Here is a 23,364-nt window from a genome sequence, read left to right as displayed (position 1 = left end):
AATGACATCAGTCACGAAACGCGTAGGGTCAGAGGTCACGGCGCCTTGGAATTACACTGGTTGTGAGAAGTGTCAATCAAGTGAAGCAGGAAGCAGCATCATTGAGGCTGCTGTGCTGGCAAGCAGGAGAGTGTGGAGTTCCCTCCCTCTGCGTCCATCTTGGAGAGTGTTCCGAAGTTAGAGGGAAAGAAATTACACATCAGGGAGCCCGTGAAGACCCCCACTGCTGCCGGTGTCTGCCCCACTTGGTCACACATGCTTGTTTATTCCAGTCCTGCTGTAAGTAGGGTTTTGGGTTTTTACCCCTTGATGACCTGCTGCAACAGGCTCCATTTGTTTTATTAAATAGTTATTTTTCTTTCAGCTTGATTGTTTTATGTTTGTCTTCTGTTAAGTGTTTCATGTTGTTTGTCCCATTTTAACATTACGTATTACACTATTATTTTTCTTTGTTTCTCTCCCTATGTCACGGACCCCCGGATTAGAGATCTTTCAGTGATTGGACCATCTGGATTATCTTCCCTTCCATCTGTTTGGACTCTATTAGGGACTTTGGACTCTTTTTTGGGTGCTGGTCTTTATATGTTCTTTGAGGTATTGCATAACTATCAAAGTTCAGTCCCCACATTATCCTTAAGAGATTTTAGTGGATACGCGATGTTATGATAACGCTTCATTTGCATATAATTTACATGCAATTATCACCAACACCCACTACAGTTAATGCCACGCTCGTTACGGAAGAAAACATGCTTTAACGGTATGTTATTGTCCTTGAAGATAGACCACTGGCTTTAACTTAACTTCAAGTTAGGTTAATGTCACGTTTATTGACGTAACAGCACTTCGTGGATCTTACCAAACCCACATCGGATGCCATAACACAAGGACATAATCTCACAAATTTTAGAAGAGATTTACCGTGGAGATAAATTCTCGCCCCTGGTGAAAACTCCAAATTCCTCCTGGTTCAGCTGTAACTGGGGCTTGAGTAGGTTCTCCAACTTTTCTATTTTACCTCCTTTCACAATCTGATGGTAGTCAAAATTAATCATTGGCACATCCTCAGCGTGCATAGATGCCCACAGCAATTTCTAAGCATAGAAAGGAAAGAAGAGAAAAATGGCCCATCAAGGTACAAATTCAAACATTTTAATGTAAAACAAAAAACAACAAGGACAGGGTGGGAAAGGGGGTGCGGAAAACAGTTGACTGACAAACACTGCACCCTTCAGAGGCCCCAGAGAAAAGCAATTTGTAACTAATTTTCAGAGACAAAGAAAGCCATATATTTGCTTCTAGCATGGTTACAACGCCAAATAAATAGCTAAATTGTTTACAAAAGGTTTTTTGGGGGCAGGGTGCAGGCTTCAGATGAGTGGAACGTTCTGAAAAAAACTGTGATTTAGGTGGCTCCTCTAATGCAGTGTTTTTCAACCACAGTTCCTAGAAACCCTTTGGTTCCATGGGCATCCTTAAAGGGTTCCCTGCATTTTCTGGACATTTGAAAAAGGTATGAAATACAGAAGAATGCACAATGCATCTGATCACAGAGTTGCTATTAGACATGATAGGGGGTTCATCAGAATTTCACTTAGGGTTCCTTAACCAAAAAAAGGTTGAAAACCACTGCTTTAATGAATATTATTATTTATATTGTATCAAACAAGCCTGCAGAGCTTCACAAGATAGACATTGGAATGCAAGGAGTTATAATATAATAGGTGCATCAAACTAAAAAAGGAAAATGAATCCCCGGTGTACAGGGCTTACGTCCCTACATGAGTGTACCCAAGACAACTGTCTGAGAGATCAAATTTTTACTTGTATGATACAGCAAGTGCTGTATCATACAAGGAAATGGTCCCATTAAAATAAGAAGGCTGGCATGAGTGTGAATCACTCTGGTTTACTGTATGCCACACGTTTGATTTATAATCACATGATAAGAGGCTTTATTTTACAAAGACTTTGTTTCTTGATGGTCAAGTGGTTTAAAAAAAAATCTAAATGTACTGTATTAAACATTGGAAAAAAGCTATTTGCATTATATTTTAGAAATATGTACACATTACAGATGTAGCAAGACTAACTCTCCCTGGTACCAGGGACAATCAAGCAAAAGTCCACGGCGCCGGGGACAGCGCCTGCCGGGATGGAGCTGCAAGGGGGTCCATGCTTCTGAATGGGATGTCCTGCAGCGTTAATCTTTGTTTGATGACGATGATGGACTCCTGCAGTGCAATAATACCTCCTTTCCTCGGGCAGTATCCCGTAACTGTAAAACTGCCTGCCAACCCTCTTGATGACATACATGGCTGGATATGGGCATCTACATCATGAGGGGGAATACTATAGAATCATATTCAGTCCTCTACCTCATTAAGGCTGCGTCCATAGACGGACAGGCCGCGCTGAGGCGTGTGGACGCTCCGCGCTGAGCCCCTGCATCCTCAATGAGGATGCCTTGAGAGGGGGCTCACGCGAGCGTCCGCAGGCTTGCTGAGGCGTTGGAGGTTTCAGCCGAGCGCCAAGCTGTTTTTCAGCGCGCTGTCGGCTGAAAACCTCCAATCACTGCACAGCAGCGTCAACGTCACGGCGCCGTGACGTCGGCGCCGTGACATTGACGTCAGTGCGTCGCGGGCGATTGGCCCAGCGATGTCGCTGCCCCGCCTCCAACCACCTCCCCCCGGCTCCCTTCGCTCACGCTGGCTCACCTGCAAGTCCGTGCAATCGCGCTGACTGAAGCAGGCGAGCCTCAGCGTCAGCGCGCCTCCGCTCTCCCCACCCCTCTATGGCCCGGGCCTAAGGGTGCTATACAGGACATTTAAACACTGTCTGGAACTGTCCAACTGCCGTGATGATGTAGATAACCGAATATGGTCTTATGGTATTCCCCCTCATGATGTAGATGCCCATATTCAGTCATCCAAGTCATCAAGTGGTTGGCAGACATTTATAAATGACGAGGAGACATGGTGGACATGGGTTACTGCACGAGGAGAGGAGGTAAGAGGGTTACGGCACAAGGGTGTCAGCGCGAGCAAGTGAAGGATTAACACTGGAGGGCGCCATTCAGAAGCATGGACCCCCACAGCGTTAATACCTTCTGTTTTCGGGCGCTGCAATCGGCATGGTACCGGGACCGCATGCAATCACAGTACCGAAAACATGAATTCTTACTACATCTGTTTTTAGTGCAAACAAAAACAGCACAAATGACTTCACAAATGAACTTAAAATAAATATATATAGTGTAGTGAATATCAAAACATATATGGCCACTGTGGAATGCTGCTCCAAGTGAGTCTGTCAGGTCTGCGCAAAACGCCCAATTGAACGGAAGAATGTCAGCAGGACTTGCCCTTTCTCTGGTTTGTTTCCTCTGCATTAGCCCTACGAATTTCACTAGTCGTGTAGCTTCCTAAGGGGATCCGTAGGACGGCATCAGAGGAGACAAATCGGAAGGAGGACCAGCCCTGCTGCTTTCATTCTTCAGTTCTGTTGAGCGTTTGCGCAGACCTGACAGACTCACTGAGAAGGGTCATAGCTGGAGAGGATCAAAACTACAGCAGGCTAGCATACAAGTTCCAGCAGCTAGCTGATCTGTTTTGGACCCCTCCTGTGTGTCTTGCATGCCTGATACCCACATATGTTTGTGAGTTTTACATTTTATTACCCTTTAGCCCGAGTAAAACTGTTTTGCACTGTCTTTCCCTCTCATTTTTAAGGTGAATTTGGAATACAGCATCATTTACACAGATCTTACAGCAAAGTGTTTGCTTTGCAAAGCTGGAAAATCAACGACACTTGTGAGTGTATCAACTATTTATTCCCCTGGAAACAATGTTTCTTTGAACCATATTGCACTTTTTGTATTATATCTATATATATCTATATATATCTATATATATATATATATATATATATACAGTGTTCGACAGACCTATACATTTGCTCGCCCCGGGCGAGTGGATTTAACCCCCGGGCGAGTAAATATTGGCCCAAGCAGCACACGTTTGGTACTAGCTGGCGAGTAGATTTTTTTGTGTGGCGAGTAGATTTTTTGGTGATTTGTCAACCACTATATATATATATATATATATATATATATATATATATATATATATATATATATATATATATATATATATATACACACACACACATACACACACACACCCTGGTATACGTTTGTACATCTGTTTTTATGCTTCAAAAGCCTTCCCTGTGTGCCATCACACTATGACTGCTGCCCTTTCTGTTTTTTTAAATTGTAAATATTTACAATCACAGATACCAGACCAGATCTAACATATATACTCTGTCCTAATACATTTGCTTGCTGTTCATGTAAGGCATGTGTGGTCTGTTTCTGTCCTTTTGGGTACAGTGCTAACTTCATCTAACTGGACATGGCATAGTGTCACTTTGCAGTCAGTACCGCTAACCACTGCCCTTATCTTAATTAAGAACCATAAACAGCTCATTGGTTGAATGAAGGGATGCATGAAACATTAGAGAGAGACACTACCCTACCTTGAAGGCACGGCTCAAAACCTCCTCTCCTCCTTTGCTCCTCAGAAGATTCACAATCACTTGTTTGCCATACTGCTCTTTCAGGAGCATCATATGCCTAGTAAATCAAAACAGTAAGCACAAAAGACCAGTGAGTGACTGCAAGTAATGAATATATGTTTGTATATGTAATCAGACATACCGTACAAAAATAATGTATAAATATAATAGGGAATCAATCTACCGTTCTTTGGCTGATCAGTTGATGAGATTAGTAGAGCGATAAATCGGTTTGTTCCAAACATTCCACTTCAACAACTAGCTACAGTATGAACCCCTCCCCTGAAACTTCTTGAAATGTAAATGGAAGCAAAATAAAGAATGAAATTATAAGACCCAGATCCACTGAGCTCCGTTAAGTGCAATAATGTGATAGAATCCAGTTAACAGCATGTTATTGCACACCATCAAAGATCAATAACGCAAAGTTAAGTTCTGTTTTCGTCCGCATTATGTATAATGGATGTTAGGTGCTCATGATTCGCAAAGAGGCGTTACCCCTAACAATCCCTACCCACAAATGTCCATTACGGTTAACGCAGGCAGAGCACCGACAGGGGAGGAGAGCCGGGACAATTTTTCTGGGTCCAGAGGCTGTGGGGGGCCCGGCCGGCCATGGAGTTGGGCCCGACCTCTGGCTGGGCCCAAGCTGTCACCGGTGCTGGTAGCTCCATGTCCGGTTGCCGGGCCCCAGCTTTCCCCCCCTTGCAGCTAACCTCTCTCCTCTGCTGATGTGGCATCCCGTGTAGGCCCCGCCCCCATGCCGGAAGTTCGGCGGCTGGACTGCGCGACTCCTAAGGTGGGAATGTTATGTGCAGGGGAGTAAGGGGTGAGAGGTGATGTGATGTGCTGCGGGGGGGGAGAGGATGTGATGTGCAGGGAGGGGATGTGTGTGATGGGCAGGGTGGGTGATGTGTACTGCTGCGACACACTTTATTCGAGCAAATACCCAGTATGTACCTGGCAGATACCTGGAATGCGCCGCTCCTCACCTCTGACAAGCCCCGTTGCATTTGCCTTCCCAGCCTGGGTTCATGCCTGGCTGATGGGCGGCTGATCTGTTAAATGATAATGATTAGGATTTAATAGGCTGCAATGCTTCGCGTGTCTACCAGATGGCATAAATTCATGAATTGTAATGCAGTATATATATATATACTGTGCAGTATTGCAGCCAGCGGGAATAAAATGCTTCAATCCCTGCCTGGAAATAACTCAATGCACTCGGGCAGAAAACAGTCACAAACCTCAATATACCCGGGTATACCCGAATTCGTGGGACTAGCCGAGCTCGAATAAAGTGTGTCGCCAGTGTATGATGTGGAGAGGGAGTATTGTGTGCATGGTAGAGGGGTGTGGGCAAAAGGGAGAGAGGTGGGGGCATGGGAGAGAAGGGTGGGACGTGTGGGAGAGAAGTGTAGGGAAGAAAGAGGTAGGTGGGAGAGATAGTGGGCGGGGGTCTCGCAAGGCCATTGACACAGGGTGTGGGTGAGAGAGTGGGAGAGAGGAGAGATGAGGGTGTGAGAGATAGATGGGGAGTCTCGCAAGGCCGCCACACTGGGGGTGGGTGGGATGTGAGGGGGGCGCAGTGGAAATTGTAGTCCTGAGACCCCAGGAAAGTTGTCGGCAGCCCTGATTGCAGAGAATTACTGTGACATTAGTTAACTCTTACCCACATTCAAACCTTGAAATATTACTTTTGCTGAAGAGGAGAGAGGGTCTTATTTTTGGAAAGTACCCAGTGTGTGAAGGAGTTAACTCCCTTTGCAACGATCAGGAAACTACAGGTTTCCTACATGAGCTGACTGAGGTGTGTGAAATTAACTGATTGAACAGGGTTTAAAAGGCAGGAAGAAACTGCTTGTCATGTCTCTGTTGAAGTCTCTGTTAGACTTCCGGTTCCTGGCCTGCAAGAGCGGAGGGTCAGAGAGGATTGCCTGTGACCCAGCTGGGATTCACAACCAGCAACAACGAAGCTCCAGCCCGCAGGGATCCAGGCTTCTTGTTCACCAGAGGGAATTGCCTGGGAACAGTGGGGAATCCAAAGTCCTACATCGCAGAGAAGCCTGCACAGAAATAGGGCAAGAGACTTCCTGGGAGGAGCAGCACTGCAACACTTGCATCTGAAGTTTGCCTGGAGAAACCAGAGATGCCAGACCAGCATACTAAAATAAGACTTTCATATACATTTTTCCCTGATAGTATGTTATGTGGTTTGGACTGGGAACTGGCTTATCCAGCCAATCAGATAGTTAGGGCCTGTACTGTTTATTTAGTCTCCAAAGTGGAGTAGGCTTTCTTTTTATGCTTTGTGTTTTGCCTTAAAGGGACAGTGTGCCCAATGTTTTGTTGTTGTTTGTGGAGAAATAAACCACTCAGCGTTTTGGTTCACCCTAAAATGCATTTTGTGGACTCTTAACTGACCTCGCCTATAGGCTGCTCAGTCACATTCCTCTTCAGTAAAACCTGTATTTCAGGATCTGAATGGGAGTAACAGCACTTTTAGGCAAGTCATGCTTAAAGCCATGTTATTTGAAGTTAACACAAGGATGTGCTAACTTAACGTAACGTTACGCCTATGCTAAAAAGATAAACAACGGCTGTTTTGCATATAATTAGCTTTGCAATAATGTGTTAAAGCTGCAGACCAAGCAATATACTACTGTGTTTTTTTTAATAAATCAGTTCTGTAATATGGGAAAATATTTGTAGCATTTAAAAAAAAAAAAAAATCTCTGAATGACATTTTTAATGTATTATAATGTAAAAGCATTTTTTGTTTCTATAGCAGTGATTTACAAAGTCAAATCCCCTTCCTCTTCTGAAACAGGCTCTGGCACACCCCTTTTTGAACCCTGCCATCTCTCTAGCAGAGCACCAATTGTATCTAGTGACTTCCTGGTCACATGATCTCCCCCACTGCATATTTGGACCTCTTCTGCTGCAATGACAGCCATTTAGTGAACCCCCAAGCCGAATCTTCGCTGATCGATCACAGGAGAACGGATCGATCGGCAGCTTAGCTAATTACTGATCCTTGTGTGGATTGTAATGATGCATATATTAAAGGGAAAAAAGAAAAAAATTAAATCCGGCAGTTTGGACTGCTGCTTTAACCTCAAGGCAAATAATGTCAGTTCCTGATGTTGGTAACATTACTTGAGCCCTGAGTTGTTGGCGCTCTGTGGTTCTGACTCTAAGTGTATAATTAAATACAATATGTGGGTTGACCTGTAAATCATTGCTTTTCATTCGTTCAGATGAATAACATTATGGGGAAGCTTTAGTAAGAAAGTTGCTCTGGCACAGTGTGGAAGAAGTCGTACCAAGCCTGGTAAGCTGTCCTATGGAAATCGTGTCTTCTGCAAATGCATTTGCACAGCTGGAAGCCACACTGCATCTAAACAATGCATTATGCAATGCTTCTTCCTAACCGCCTGCCTTCAGTAGCTCTGCACGCTTGGGTTATTATTATTATTATTATTATTTACTGTAGGCCTAATAATTTATATAGGCGTCTGTGATATACACAATTTACTGTGTGCCAATTTAAATAAATAGAATAAAAAAAGTATTTCAAATAAAGCACAGCATTATATTACATTAATATTATAACTGCATATATAATGATGTACTGTAGAAGTGCCACATTAACAACCCACGCATTGTACAAATTGCTCAACTTACATTTAACAAACATACTCATTTCACGACATCACAAATCATAAGTACTGTATGTTTGCTGAATGTAAGTCGTGCTACTGTACACTGCATAGCATATATATGTAGGTGTAAGTGTGTGGTGTTAATGTGACACTTTAAGAACATTTCTTATTGGAAATACCATTAATGCATAGAAAAAGGTCATATCAAACATCACAAATTCATATGTAGCCCTGGTAAGAAATGGGGCTATTGTTCTATCCTCCTCCTGGCGTAGTCCCTGGTAAGGGCAGGTTGCCAGGAGTTATCATGGGTTTCCCCCACTTCAAGCACTTACCCTGAGTGGTGGAGGTAGGTCACCTGACCCTGTGTCAAAGCAAGAGACACAGGGGCGGTGCCTGCTGATATCATAAAAGAGCAGTGCACTTCCTATTTAGTCAGCTGTTAGTTAGGGAGAAGGAGAGATAGTGTATAGTGAGTTACAGTTGGAGGAGAGGAGTGATCAGCTCATGAGTAGAGCTGATCCAACCATAGTGTAGGGAGCTGGACCAGTACCTCTCATCCTGCTTAGGGGGTGAGGGAAGAGTTAGCCCCACTCTAGATGCCCTTGATCCAGAGTGGTGGCAGGGAAAGGACCATCCTGAGGGAGAACAGTCAGAGTGGATTGGACATCCCTGTACATGTCTGCTGCTGCTGCTGTGAATAAAGACTGCTGCTTTTAAAGAAAGACAAACCTGTGTGAGACTGGAATCTCTCATCCCTGTGTGGGAACTCTCTGGTAAGGATTCCACCCTGCATTCCTGGGGCTTACTAAAGATGGAGGCGCTGCACCACGGAATGAGAACGAAGGCATCCACCCCAGAAACCTGTTCCTGTTATCCCCCATGTCATCGCAGGAGACTTAGGCCCTCCTGTTGCCAGCAGGTATGCACCACACAAAGACATGTAGCCAGACCCAAGTACACCTTAGGGGGCCCGATCTGCGATTGGCCCAGGGTGTGGGGGTTACACATATATAAAATAATAGGTCAAAATGTTGACATTCATTCTAGGGTGGTAATGCAGATTTGTATTAAGGTACTGTTGTTCATCCATAGTACCTACTTAAGCTAGGTTGTCTGAAAACCACACTCTGGGGACACCGGTGTGGCTGCTGCCGCTTACCAAATATCATGTTACATCAAAATAAGCTCAATATTGCCATACGCGTCTACGCCACATTGCATCTACTGGAACGCCTCTTATGGATGCTTTATCACTTTTCTTAGTAAATATAGTGGTGGTTGAAAGGAGTCATGTGGCGCCAGGGTTTCCATCACTGCGGGTTTGATCCAGAGACTACGGGTTTCGGCTAGGTATCTAAGGGCTATGGGTTGTGATATGAAATCTCAGGGTTACTGCAGGGCCGGCTGGGGATGTTTGGTGCAGGTCTTCAGCTCTCACCTTCTCCGGAGGTGGCGTCATTATCCGGCGGCGGCATCATCCGGCTGCATCTCTCCCTGCATGGTCCAGTCAAGATGGATCCATGACGTCAAATAACATCGCGTTGCCATGATAACGGGGTGTCACGTTGTTATGGCAACGTGGCGCTGCAGGGCGCCCCGCTGTCATGGCAATGGGATGCCACATGGCGCCACTGTCATGTAACGTCCTGTTGACATGGCAACGCCATTTGACGTCACGGAGCCATCTTGACTGGACCATGCAGGGGAGATGCCGCCGGATGATGCCGCCACTGCCAGAGAAGGTAAGAGAGTTAAATATATAAATAAAAACCTGTAAGAAAAAAAAATAGGCTCCGAGTTATTATTCATTAGAGGGTGATAACCCTGTGTGGCGCCAGAAGACATGCTGCTTAGTAAATCTCCCCATATACTGCCATTTGTGAATTTAACTTTTTTTATATATATATTAAATAGATTCTATCCTTACACACAGAAATATATAACATGTTACCATTATTTTTGGAGCCATGGGTATAACTTGGTTCCTGCAACCAGACGCAGAAATCTTCGCCAAATATGGTTGACAAAAAAAATGTAAACCCTTACTCCAGTTGTACAATACAAAAATAAAGATCACAATAAATGCTGCTGCCTTTGGTTTGAATGTTGATTTTGCAGTTTCAAGCCCCTCCAGAAACAAAAAATATTCTTGTGCCAGGATGCTGAATACTATTTGCTGAGAGTAGAGACGCATCGTAATGCTATATATATATATTTTAAAACATGAGGGGAGGGGGGAGATGTATCAAGGCAAATTTGGAACTGAGTAGACATCAAATACAGTACGTCTCTTTTCGTCAATGTGCGGCAAATAAAAATTCCACTTGTGAGCACATTCACATGTCTCAGACATTTGCTTTTCCTCATCACTTAGCAAACAATGCTTCCACTGCAGCCAGGGATTCTGGGTAATGGCATGCAAATGAGCATGAGCACAGTGTGTCACTTTTTGCTTCCTGTCCATATTAACATAGACCCTATAAGCGTATGGCTGCCACATTACACAGCTTTTAGAACACCGCCTGGGTTAAAGAAGTGCAGAGCCAGTAAACCTACTCACTGACAGCTATTGTGACTGATCAATCTATCAATGTCGTTGCGCCAAATGTAGCGTTGTGTGCAACAGCTTGCAATTTGGGGAGTGTCAACATCTGGTGTTATGGAGGAGTAACATGATGCACAGATTGTAATTCGATGGATCAAACTGCTTCTGAATGCATCACTTATTTATCTTGTATTTGCGTAAAAATACAACACCACACAGGCACACCGGCCTGCACAGGCACACAGACACACAGGCACACAGGCACACAGACACACAGGCCTGAAAAGGCACACAGGTCTGCACAGGCGCACAGACACACAGGCACACAGGCCTGAAAAGGCACACAGACACACAGACACACAGGCCTGCACAGGTCGGAGGTGCCGTAAACTTTTCTGGCCGGCATTTTGCGTCAACTAAAGGAAATCCTTTCTCACAGATACGAACGCCAGCAAAATATTGAGTCATATGTCCAAGCAAACATCTCTACGCATGTTCTTTCTCTACGTTCAACAAATGTGAAAGGGAGGTTGGCAACACCTAGGTGGTGTATCGGTCTCGTATATTAAAGACCCAAACTGGCAACAACTTCACAAGAACGGTAACCATGCACATTCGTTTGCACCAAGGACCTGTTATCTTTCTGGGAATGCTGCCATCTTCAAGGCTGCAACGCCATAAATATAGCTCTATTATCCTCTCTCGGGCACTTTATCAAGCTTAGGAAAGCAATGACAAAGGAAAGCAAATCTCGTTTATCTTTGGGAGGGAACCAAAAGACACTGCCCTTTTGCTCCTGACCTTTTCTGCAATGTTAGAATACCTAAGAAAATGTCTCTGCTTTAGCCTCTCAGAAGTAAACGTGCACACTGATGGTGTTGCAGCCATATATTACTCAAAGACTTGTACAACACAATACTGAAGTAGGGCTGGCCTGGGCATTTGCTGGGTCACAGGTGGCACTCAGGCAGCAAGGACCCCTCCGGTGGCAGTAGGCAGGGAGAAGGAGTGGCTCAGTGAGTAAAGACACTGACTGATAACAATGACACAGAGCAATTAAACAGTGAAAAAAAAACTAAATATACTCTGCACCTCACCTAGTGATCCAGAAATTGGCGCCATACTTGTTTTGCTTCAGGGAAAGGCGGGGTTGCAGACCTGCCTAAGACATGCACATGAGCATACAGTTGTATTTGCATATATATATATATATAATTGGCCACAGTTTCACCTGATGTACTTCGCTCTGATTTTGCATTGGGTTGTACTTTTAACATAATGATTAATAAATTAACTCTACCTGTCAAATGCCGGGGCATTGGCTTCCAGTCCTCTGGTGAGCTTAAGGTGATGAGACCCAACCTTTAAAAAAATGAGAAAAACAAATTAGCTAACATGGGGGTCCATTACTAATGCGTGTCTGGAGTAAATCTGCAGCATTTTCACTGTGTATCACGGTATTGTGCTCCAAAGTTAGCCGGTGCCCATGTATTCATACGATGCAATTCAATTCTCCAACTCTGTGCAGCATTTGTTCTCCCTTTATGCGGCATCCAAAAATCTATCAGGTCTGTGGCAGCGAAGACTTCTTTTTAAAACAGTCTGCACCAGATATAAAAAGATAGTTTCTGATATCTGAGGGTGCGACAGTTAAAGATGCAATGCATCAAAGCGCACCCTTTTCTGCGCCCATTCATAGAACCCCCTAGGGTTTTACAATGATAGATTTGTGCTATACAGAGACCAGACTGGCGATTAAACTCTGCAGGAGACATTGGATGCAAACATTTTCCAAGCTGCTATACATCATTATAGCTCAACATCATTTAGTGTAAACAGTTACTGAGTTACTGCACAGGTCTAGCAAGACTTGCTATTTTTGGCACCGGGGAAACCCACGGGACCGCGACTGCCCCAGTGCCGGAGGATTAATACTGCATGGTGGCGGGGGGGGGGGGTTGTTGGTGGGGAGGGTGCGGGTTCCGGAAGCATAGACCCCCACAGCGCAACAGAACTGTCCCCGGAGCCGGAAACGGCAAGTCTTGCTACATTTGTATATGATAATTAACATATCAAAAAGATATTTGAGTAGTAAAAGTCAAGAAAACACCAACGGCTTTATTCTATATTGTCCAAAGCCGCCAGTTCAGACGACACTGAATATGACTCTTAATGTTAAGTGAGTAGTTTATGTGATATAAGTATCAAAATAGTTAACAATATATTCTGTTAGTATCATTTTTATTTAGTATACATTTCATCACTTTTTGTTTTTTGGGCGAATGACATAAGACAAAAATATGTCCTGGAAATTATTCTAAAAAAGGTAAATGGAGACTTGGAAATCTGTGTACCCCTCCATTCTCATAGTTGATCCATCCACTTTCAAAAATATTTGTAAAGTATGGAAGGAGCGGCTCAGTGAGTAAAGACACTGACTCTGTAAACAGTGACACCGAGTTAGAATCAGGGGAACTTGGTTCAATTCCTGCTGTCCTTGTGACCTTGGGCAAGTCACTTTATCTTCCTGTGCCTCAGGCACCAAAATCATAGATTGTAAACTCATCTGGGCAGGGACTGTGTCTGTAAGGCCGCGTCCATGGATAGTGCTTGCGGGCAGAGGCGCGCTTCCGCTCGGCACTGAGCCCCTAAAGCCGCAATGAGAGCGGCTTTAGTAGGGGCTCGCCTACGCTTCCGCAAGCGCGCGGAAGCGTAGGTCTTAGGGAAATTTAAAATTTTCCCGCTTGACGGAGCGCAGGGCCGGTCATGTGAGCGGTTCGCCCAATGAGGGCTAACCAGTTCCATGACGTCACTGGCCCGCCCGCCGACACGCTCACGGACGGGCGGCTGTCTAAGGCCAGGGAAAGCACCCGCTTTCCCTCAGCCTCAGCGCGCCTCCGCCCGCCAGCAGTAAACATGGCCGAGGCCTAAGAATCATATGTGCTGCGCACTGCGTGCTGTACTGTAATTTTGACGTTCTTTGAGTCCGATTGGAAGAAAGGCGATATATGAAATATAGTTATTACTGTAATATAATTTTTAAAAATATTCTGCATAAATAACCAAGACTCGGTATATTATACATCATTACATTTAGCTCACTTTAAACCTATGGGACACAACACCTTTTAAAAGCTACTGAACCACCTTCCCCTCATTCCCTCTGTTTATATTATTAAGGTAATGTAGCGGTCATGTAAAATGGCTACAGTCATCTCTCCTGCTGACAGTAAGGCCTGGTAAGTTGTGGGCATGCCAGCAGTAATTATGGAGGTTTGCCCTCACACCCTGGTGGGGTGCCCTGTGTATGGATGGGAGTGGTCACATGCTCTGACTCCATGGTTAGTGATGTCAGAGGTGTGTCAGCTTCCAGAGTGTACATAAGGCACAGCACTGTGTCTAAGAGTTAGTTCTGCCAGAGTTCTATCTGAGTCCAGTTCTAGTAGTCTTGGGAGTTCTATTCAGTCATGGGTTAAGTGCAAGTTCTAGCAGATGGTTATGTTATAGTAACTGAAGAGGAGACTGTGTCCAGGGACCTGGCACAGGGCAGAGATCCCTGCGGGGATAGGGAATCCCTATTTAAGGAGAACTACACCTTTTAAAGGGAGACACTGACTGAACATGAGTGGCTAGAAATCTACTGCGAGGGACAGCTAGCCCACTCAGGCAATAAAGATGTTCTCAATCACAAACCCTCTCGTGTACATGTGAGGAGTGAATGTACAGAGAGGAGCACCACGGAGGAGTTCCTCAACAGGATCATCCCCATGCGGACGCAGGGACCCTGATGAGGTGGAGGCGCTGCACTGGAACTAGGTGAGACTCGGCACACTACCTCAGCTGCCTGTCTGGACGGGTCCTCCCCACACACCATCATGCGGGAGACTCAGGAGTCCTGTTGCCAACAGGTGCACCACCAGACACTACCACACTGTAATGGGGACCGGTTAGACCACAGGGGCCAATGTGAGATTCAGTGGGTGGGTCAGGCCGGATTCAGAAATACCGTTACAGTAACATTATCTATTGTTACAGTTTGCAGCTCAAACTGCTTGGAATATTGGCAACAAATGATCCCAAACAGGAAAGTGTTACATAGATTTTGCACTGTGGGTTAAATCCTGCTATAGAAATCAGAGGATGCTTTAAAACGCGTTAAAAATGGCATTAAGAGTTGAATAATAATCATTTTTAAAAAAAATGCAGTAAGTACCTAATAGTACAAAACTGATTTATTTAAATTTTTAAAAAAAACCATAAGATTTCAAATTGTTTGCTGCTTTAGTACTAGAAGTTAAAAGGAGACGTTATGATGCACAGATTATGATAGGATGCATCAAATTAACGGTTTCTGTGCATCCCCACATATTTTTCTATACAACGTTTGATACTGTAGAACAGAACGGTCTTGCTAAGAACCTTCGCCCATGTTAGAAACAGTTTCTTCGTTTTTATAAAACAGTGTGCAAATAAAATTATGCAGTGTGTGAAAACACAATTTTATTTATGCTGATACATACTGCTTGGAATCTTTTATATTGATGAACATTTTATCAGGTTCCCGGAAGAGATTCAGAATAAAAATGACTACTTAACTATACTGTTGATTTGGGTCCAACAGATTCAGTGTTGCCACTCAGTGAAGGTGTTGAACAAGATTATGGCTCAGTGCCATATCTTCACGTAATTTAAGCATTATTTGATGCACTGAGAATAAACCCTACAAGCATCATGTCCATATACTCCTAGTGCTGCTATTTACAGTACTGTAAGGTTAGGAGAGAGGACAATATTGTCCAGACAGCAAACGAGTCAATTGTTCGATACATTACTCTTGGTCCCGAGTGGTCACTTAAAACCTGCAACGTGGCTGCAGTAATAGAGGAAGGATGACATTTTAAAGCTGCTTCTATTCGTTTACAGGACATTTTAAACCAGACTTGCTTTATTCTCTGACGATGCAGCAATCCTCAATCCCTTATTGTACAACAGACTGCATTATTCTTGCAATGTTTACATTGCTCCCTGCTCTTATCCAAACACTGTGTGATCATTCACTGTATTATATATATAATTCTGTATTCTGTATAATACTGCATTGTCTCTTTTGTAAAGCGCTAAGTACACTGTGTGCACAACATAAATAAAAAATATACATAAATAATATTGATGACATTTTATCAATATATCAGATGGGTGGGCTCTCAGAGACGCTCCGCATGTCCCTCGTGTCATATTTATAGAAGGATTTGGTAGATTTGCAGTTAAGCTTCTTATAGAATGTAGGACAAAAAACCTATCAATGGAAAAGAACTGCGATAAGCGGTAAGACGGATTACCATTAACCAGCTTTACTGCTTCAGTCTCTACAGGTAGTCATGCTGAAAACAATCGGAGAAAGTGTTCACTTTTCAGCCCACTATATTAGTCACCTTTGCATGGTGCAGTCATTGGCTCTGAGATCAAGCTTCCCTGCAGACAAGAGATCATTGTTGGAGTATGCTGGGAGGTCAGTGTTTCCCAATGTGAAAAAGCACTGCAGATGTAGTAGACGTTATTGTTCCCATTATCAAATCGTGCTATTAGTTAGCAAAACAGTGAGATTTTGCAATTCGCAGCTCCGTTGTATTTAACAGCAAATCGCGCAATAACTCGTCAGAACTTGAACTGGCGGCAATGCGTTTTTGTGCGAGAACCAGTGCAATAAGGTCTGCTACATCTGTATGGGTATTACTGCAGCATCTAAAATGTCAGGGGGCATGTCTGTGACATCAGGGGGTGCCGTATACCTAGATGTATTTGTTTAGTTTTCGAAGTGTAATGTGACGCTTAGGGGGAGGCCAAAAACATTCATGTCCTGTCATGCAAATGGCAACATTTACTTAATTACAATTTTCTGCACAGAAATCCCATTTTGTTCATATTCTACTGCGCGAATGCACTTTTTGTAAAGTGTGATGTCACTTGTAAACAGATCTCGCCACATCCACTAAACAATTCTCGCAGGTCTAAACCGTGTTGGTTTTCAATAGCGATTTTGTTTTGGCTTTTCAAATCTGAGCAATATGTACATTTGGTGTGTAAATGAGCACAATTAGTATTCACATACTATTCAATAAACTAAGAACTAGCATCTCAAATCTTGCAGATTTGGATCTTCACCTTCAGGCAGGCAAGATTGCTTGTTTGCCACTGTATATAATGAGAGAAGATGTTAAAGATATTGAAGATATTGACATCAATACCAATATGGCACAGAAGGGGTTAAAGGTGAATCCCACATATGAACACACTGGAAGGCATTTTCATCTTGCATCGCTTTGCCTCAATTTATAAAAAAGGTATGTGACGATCGTGAGGGTTTGGCCCGGGATTAATGGGGTTACCCCCCCCCCAATGGCCCCCCTCTAACCTCGCCAGGGAGACAAGGGGTTAACTGGGCTGAGGCCCAGAAATGTGATTTAACCCTTGTTATAACATGAAAATGCTTATTCCCCTGTTCCCCCATGTTTTATTGTTTCTGTATCAGTGTCTGCATAACCCACACACTGGGACTTAAGGGGTTAATATTATATGCAGTGCTGAATAAACAGGAACCGTTCCCTGAAAAACTGCTAATTTAGGAACGAAGTGAGCCAGCACCCTGAGGGTTGGGGTGCAGCCTCAGCGTAAAACCCCAAGGACACCCCTATTAAAAATATAACTTTGTCATAAGGGAAACATATTTTTGACAAAGTGCCTTTCTGGTGCAGTTTTGAAATGCATACCAGAACCAAATGCTGTGACTCACTTGCCTATGCAAGCTTCCTCTCTGGAAGTGCATATCAAAAGACCCAGAGTAAGGGAGGTGGGAATTGGCCAGCTGGATGCTAAATAGGACATCTTGCTAGAATTTACATAGCCTTGATCAAAAAGTAACTGCCCTAATGGTTTATGCAGAGGCAGGAACACAAAAACGGAGTGTTTGTTCTTCACACTTACAATGGAAGCCAAAAGCCTGCTTCAAAGGGTTTATTGATGGGGGTAGGGGTGGAGCTACCCCAAGAAGGGAATCAGAATGAGTGCCCTTATTAAATATAAGAATATTATGAGATGTCCTTGGCTGAACATGCTAAGAGTTACATATGTGTATTCGTGGGATTTAGCCCCACCTGGGAAGTCTAATCACTTTATCCCTAACAGCTACTAAGGGCCAGATATTAATATCTCTCTTCATTTTAATATTACACTGTAATGTTTGGTCTCTCTGGGAGCGTCAGGTGTGACGGAATGTATTAATATATCTCACCTGCCTGAAAGTACTACTGAACTGAAGTTAGGAAGTTAGGTGGGTATTTACAGCAGATATGGAATTTTAGGTTCCATTCTGCTATGGTAATAAGCAGGAAACCCACCCTGCCGGAATTTACATAGCCTGGTCATCAAAGGCTAAATTGCTAATTGTTTATGCGTGGCCTAGGGACCAAAGGAAGTGAATGGTTTTGTAACTGTGGTACTTCACACTTCAATGGAAGTCCCAAAATCAGCTTCAAAAGCTTCAAAGGGACTTTTGCTAGACGGCTCGGCGCCGTAACTGGGAAAGAAGGGTTAAAATGATATATAAGTCAGAGCCACCCTTTACCCATGTTGTTCATTGTCTTCATTGTCTTCATGTCTGCATGTCATCAGGCCTGTGTCTTTTATGCAAGGTCTTGGGATGATGCAAGTTTTGCTGTGTGAAACTGCCAGTCTAGATGCGACTGTTTTCATCATTTTCATCTTTTAAGTAAGTGTCTATATTTTGCTGTTATTTGTACATTTTGTGTGTTCACCTTTATCAAGGAATAAATTACATTTTATCATATCTAAGTCTCGTCCCAGTTCAAACCCAGGTATATATATATTTATATATATTTTTGGTGTAAATTACAGCCTGTCATAAGCTACCGTGACAAGGTCCAACATGGCAGTGTCAGCAATATTCATGTCAATAACATGCATTAGGGAGTGACAATAATATATAAAAATGTTCTCCCTTTAATGTACATGATAAAAATAAAGCTATGCCTGGGGTGATGTAAACTTCCATTAAGACTAAAACCAAGTGCGCTTCAACATGTGATAAGTGTAATTCTAAATTATTAATAATAAGAAAATGTGGATACAAGTATATAATCTAAAATAATAAATAAGAGGAATTGTTGAATACTGTACCAATTGTAAAAAGGGAAACAATTGACATATGATGGCAATTCTATAGTAATCATTGTATGTTGATTATGCAGATCTTTATTTGCCTTTTGCCTCTAAACTCCTTGAACGTCTTGTATTCGCTCGCTTGCTCCATTTTCTCAACACCTATTCTCTCCTAGACCCTGTACAATCTGGCTTCCGTACTGCTCACTCCACGGAAACAGCCCTCACTAAAATAACTGACGACCTCCATGCTGCCAAAGACAGAGGTCATTACACTCTGCTCATATTACTCGACCTCTCTGCAGCATTTGACACCGTGGACCACCCTCTTCTCCTTCACATTCTCCATACTCTTGGCATTCGGAACAAAGCTCTATCCTGGATCTCATCCTACCTCTCCCATCGTACTTTCAGTGTCTCTTCTGCTAATACCTCCTCCTCCTCTATTGATCTCTCTGTGGGGGTACCCCAGGGCTCTGTCCTGGGACCTCTTCTCTTTTCTCTGTATACACTCTCTCTAGGTGACCTAATAACATCTTTTGGGTTTAATTATCACCTCTATGCTGACGACACACAAATATATTTCTCAACACCCGACCTTACACCTACTGTACAAACCAAAGTTTCTGAATGTCTCTCTGCTATATCATCCTGGATGGCCCTCCGCCGCCTTAAACTCAACATGGCTAAAACAGAGCTCCTCATACTTCCTCCCAAACCTGGCCCTACTACCTCCTTCCACATTACTGTTGGAACTACGATCATTCACCCAGTAGCCCAAGCACGCTGCCTTGGGGTCACACTCGACTCCTCTCTCACATTTGCCCCTCACATAAAACCTGTCGCTTTTTCCTCCGCAATATAACAAAGATACGCCCTTTCCTCTGTTGCTCGACTGCTAAAACTCTGACTCAGGCCCTCATTCTCTCCCGTCTTGATTACTGTAACCTCCTGCTGTCCGGCCTTCCTGCCTCTCACCTGTCTCCCCTACAATCTATCCTAAACGCTGCTGCCAGAATCACTCTATTCTTTCCTAGATCTGTCTCAGCATCTCCCCTCATGAAATCCCTGTCCTGGCTTCCGATCAAATCCCGCATCTCACACTCCATTCTTCTCCTCACTTTTAAAGCTTTACACTCTTCTGCCCCTCCTTACATCTCAGCCCTAATTTCTCGTTATGCACCATCCAGACTCTTGCGTTCTTCTCAAGGATGTCTTCTTTCTACCCCCTTTGTATCTAAAGCCCTCTCCCGCCTTAAACCTTTTTCATTGACTGCCCCTCACCTCTGGAATGCCCTTCCCCTCAGTACCCGACTAGCACCCTCTCTATCCACCTTTAAGACCCACCTTAAGACACACTTGCTTAAAGAAGCATATGAATAGGACTGTGGCTATTCTGAACACATGGCACATAAAGCTTGGCCCCCTGCAGATGCACTTACCAGAACTCCCTCCTACTGTCTCTGTACGTTCTCCCTAACTACCAATTAGACTGTAAGCTCCTCGGAGCAGGGACTCCTCTTCCTTAATGTCTAAAGCACTTATTCCCATGATCTGTTATTTATATTATCTGTTATTTATTGGATTACCACATGTATTACTGCCGTGAAGCGCTATGTACATTAATGGCGCTATATAAATAAAGACATACAATACAATACAATACAATAGAGTTAATTATTATTATTTCGATTGTTTTTCAAATGCTCATATTTTTATGATCTATTCTAAACACCTTTTTTGTTCTTTGTAGATTGTATACGAAATTTGAAGTTTTTATGGTCCATTTTAAATATCTCTTTTTCTTCTTATTTGATTCATATATTTTCTTTAGTTCTATATACACATATCTTTGATGGATTATGAAGTGAATTCTGTATAAAGTACAAAAGTATACATGGGCAAATATAGAGTTAAATACTTGGGCTAATTGATAGTTCCAGCAATTTGCTGACATGGGGATCAATCCATTTAGAAGGATATGCTATAGCCACATTGGACATTTACCCCTGATGAAGTAGCCAGTTTGCTACGAAACGCATAGGGTTAGGTTCAGTGAGCTGGTTTACCCCTGGGAATTAAGATTTGCTGTTGCTTGACTCTGCTCTCTACTTTGAGAGCAGAGTCAAGATAATAATCGATTCTGTGAGGAGGAGTTTGATTACAGATACAATTCTGTGAGGAGGAGTTTGATTACAGATACGATTCTGTGAGGAGGAGTTTGATTACAGATACGATTCTGTGAGGATGAGTTTGATTACAGATACGATTCTGTGAGGAGGAGTTTGATTATAGATACGATTCTGTGAGGAGGAGTTTCATTACAGATACGATTCTGTGAGGAGGAGTTTGATTACAGATACGATTCTGTGAGGAGGAGTTTGATTACAGATACGATTCTGTGAGGAGGATTTTGATTACAGATACGTGACATCCCAACACAGCCGATGCAGGACAGAGCGCACACTTTCAGAGACCCCCAAAGATTTGAGTAGTAATTACTCTAGAACGCGCATATACTATGGTTGTTTGTGAGTTTGATTTTATGTGATTATGTTTTTACTATCTTTATATTTTATACATTACATACTTCACTATTTTGGTTGCACTTTTATGTTTATTTTTTTAACAATGTTCTTACATTTGCCACAACCAGATGTAACATATGGTGCAATTTTTTTTCCCGCATTGACACCAAGACATAGACTTTTTTTCGCTGCCAGAATGGTCTGCACTGCAGCACAGAGCGTTAATAAATAGCATAGCAACTAATGTGTGGGTGTTTTCTTCTCACTATTACAGATGCAGCAAACCTTACCATGTGCATTGCCATAGTCGCGGCCCGGAAGGATTAATGCTGCAGGAAGTTTGTCAGAAGCAGGGCCTCTCTGCAGCGCGATCATGGCAGACACTGTCCCCAGCACCGCAGACTTTTTTTGTCCAGGACACTGGGGACAGTAAGTCTTGTTACATCTGTATATGATTTGGATTGATATGGAAGATTTTTCTTCCAGGAAGAAGACTTTTCTTCCAATAACAAAACGCACACTTGGGCTCCTCTTCAGAAGAAAACAGTTCATGTCTAGGACCAGTGTAAGAAGGGGCCTAAAAAGCCACGTCACCAAAATTCCAGGGTCAACTGGACTCCCCCACTCAATGAATTGGGCCCGTCAAACCTTACGAGGGGGTTGGAAGCATACATGCAATGACAAATGTGGAAGCTGACTAAACCTGGCCTGATTTCCAATACGGAATCAGATGATTCCACTGCATTTGTTCAATTAATCATTACTGCCTCTTCTCCCTCACAAAATCTTATCTCATGCTTCCCACTCAACACATAAAAGCGAATTTACCACCAGGCCATACTATCCAACATATGAAAACTCCTTTCAGAGAGATTTGGTATGGAAATTCAGGCAACCAATCTCTTCATTTTCCATAGATTTGCCTTGGGTTAATGATATTTTTTTCCGGAAGAATGTAGAAAAATATTACATTATTTAATTATTATGTGGGATTCTCCTTCATAAATGATGAGGTAGTCAATATGCATTAGCCACAATAGTAATGCCGCACGTATGCAGATGTCTAGGAAAATACTGAATCTACCAATGAATAGAGGAACAAGGGCACTGCGGATTTTCAACAAATTAGAATTTTATTGTGCTATAAGAACACACAACGTTTCGGCCTATTGGCCTTTATCAAGTGAAGTGGCATTGTCTATGTTACAACATCAAAATATCCCACAATGAGCTGATGCCACAGCTCCTGAAGGATGTCCAAAACTGACCCCGTCCTGTCCCATATCCGAAAAAAACACAAACAAACCATATGGATTAAAATGGCACCACCATTTTATCAACAAAATAAAAATGTGACTTTGGTCAACCTACAGTCAAGCTGTAAACTAACTCCTGGCTACTGGACTGAGGCCAACCATACCGGTCATATGCTGTGCTCCGTGCAACCCCCCCCCCCCCCAACAACCCCCAAACTTCTGGGTTCTATACAAGCTGAAATCTAAAGCATAATGATTAAAATATCTATAAAGATGCATTTAGCTTGAATTTGTGATGTCATTTATAGCATGGAAAGCCTGAAATGAAGTTAGATTCATTACTAATCCACCCAGGTCCTTTTCTGCACAGCCGCTTATATCTCAATCATTTTATGTGACATTTCTTTTTGCAAATCTTCTCTACCAATTTTGAGGCTAATTTAAAAAGCCAGGTGCAGCCTACACTCACCAGAAAATATCTGCGTCAGCTATAATATTTTCAACAAAAATAATGTTTTTATTAATGTAATATATACCTGTGTTTAAGTCGCATACTTTTGTGAATTCATCGGGGAAACAATTGGGAATAAATAATGGATTTAAATATCTTATAT

General features: G+C 43.0%; 1 protein-coding gene and 1 long non-coding RNA gene across 6 annotated transcripts in view; one reads left to right on the top strand and one right to left on the bottom strand.

Annotated features, from left to right (window-relative positions):
• SYNJ2 (synaptojanin 2) overlaps positions 1-23,364 on the bottom strand; it is a 162,245-nt gene that overhangs the window by 80,505 nt on the left and 58,376 nt on the right. For both annotated transcript variants that reach the window (XM_075596992.1, XM_075596993.1), the window contains 3 exons: positions 12,092-12,153; positions 4,540-4,636; positions 922-1,094 (listed from right to left, as the gene is read on the bottom strand). In XM_075596992.1, coding sequence (XP_075453107.1) covers positions 922-1,094; positions 4,540-4,636; positions 12,092-12,153 — 332 coding nt within the window. The remainder of the gene's footprint in view (positions 1-921; positions 1,095-4,539; positions 4,637-12,091; positions 12,154-23,364) is intronic.
• On the top strand, positions 16,113-23,363 carry LOC142493265 (uncharacterized). 4 transcript variants are annotated; one of them, XR_012801060.1, is made up of 4 exons: positions 16,113-16,300; positions 16,940-17,132; positions 18,480-18,556; positions 21,769-23,363. It is a non-coding gene; the product is annotated as an uncharacterized LOC142493265 (long non-coding RNA). The 4 variants fall into 4 exon arrangements; XR_012801059.1 differs by having other exon boundaries at positions 18,460-18,556; XR_012801061.1 differs by lacking the exon at positions 21,769-23,363 and adding an exon at positions 19,143-19,602 and having other exon boundaries at positions 16,114-16,300; positions 16,940-17,061; positions 18,460-18,556.

The sequence above is a fragment of the Ascaphus truei genome, chromosome 4 (genome assembly GCF_040206685.1).
Source record: "Ascaphus truei isolate aAscTru1 chromosome 4, aAscTru1.hap1, whole genome shotgun sequence".
Lineage (NCBI taxonomy): Eukaryota > Metazoa > Chordata > Amphibia > Anura > Ascaphidae > Ascaphus > Ascaphus truei.
Note: the sequence above shows the minus strand (reverse complement) of the source record. Positions and strands in the feature narration are given on the sequence as shown.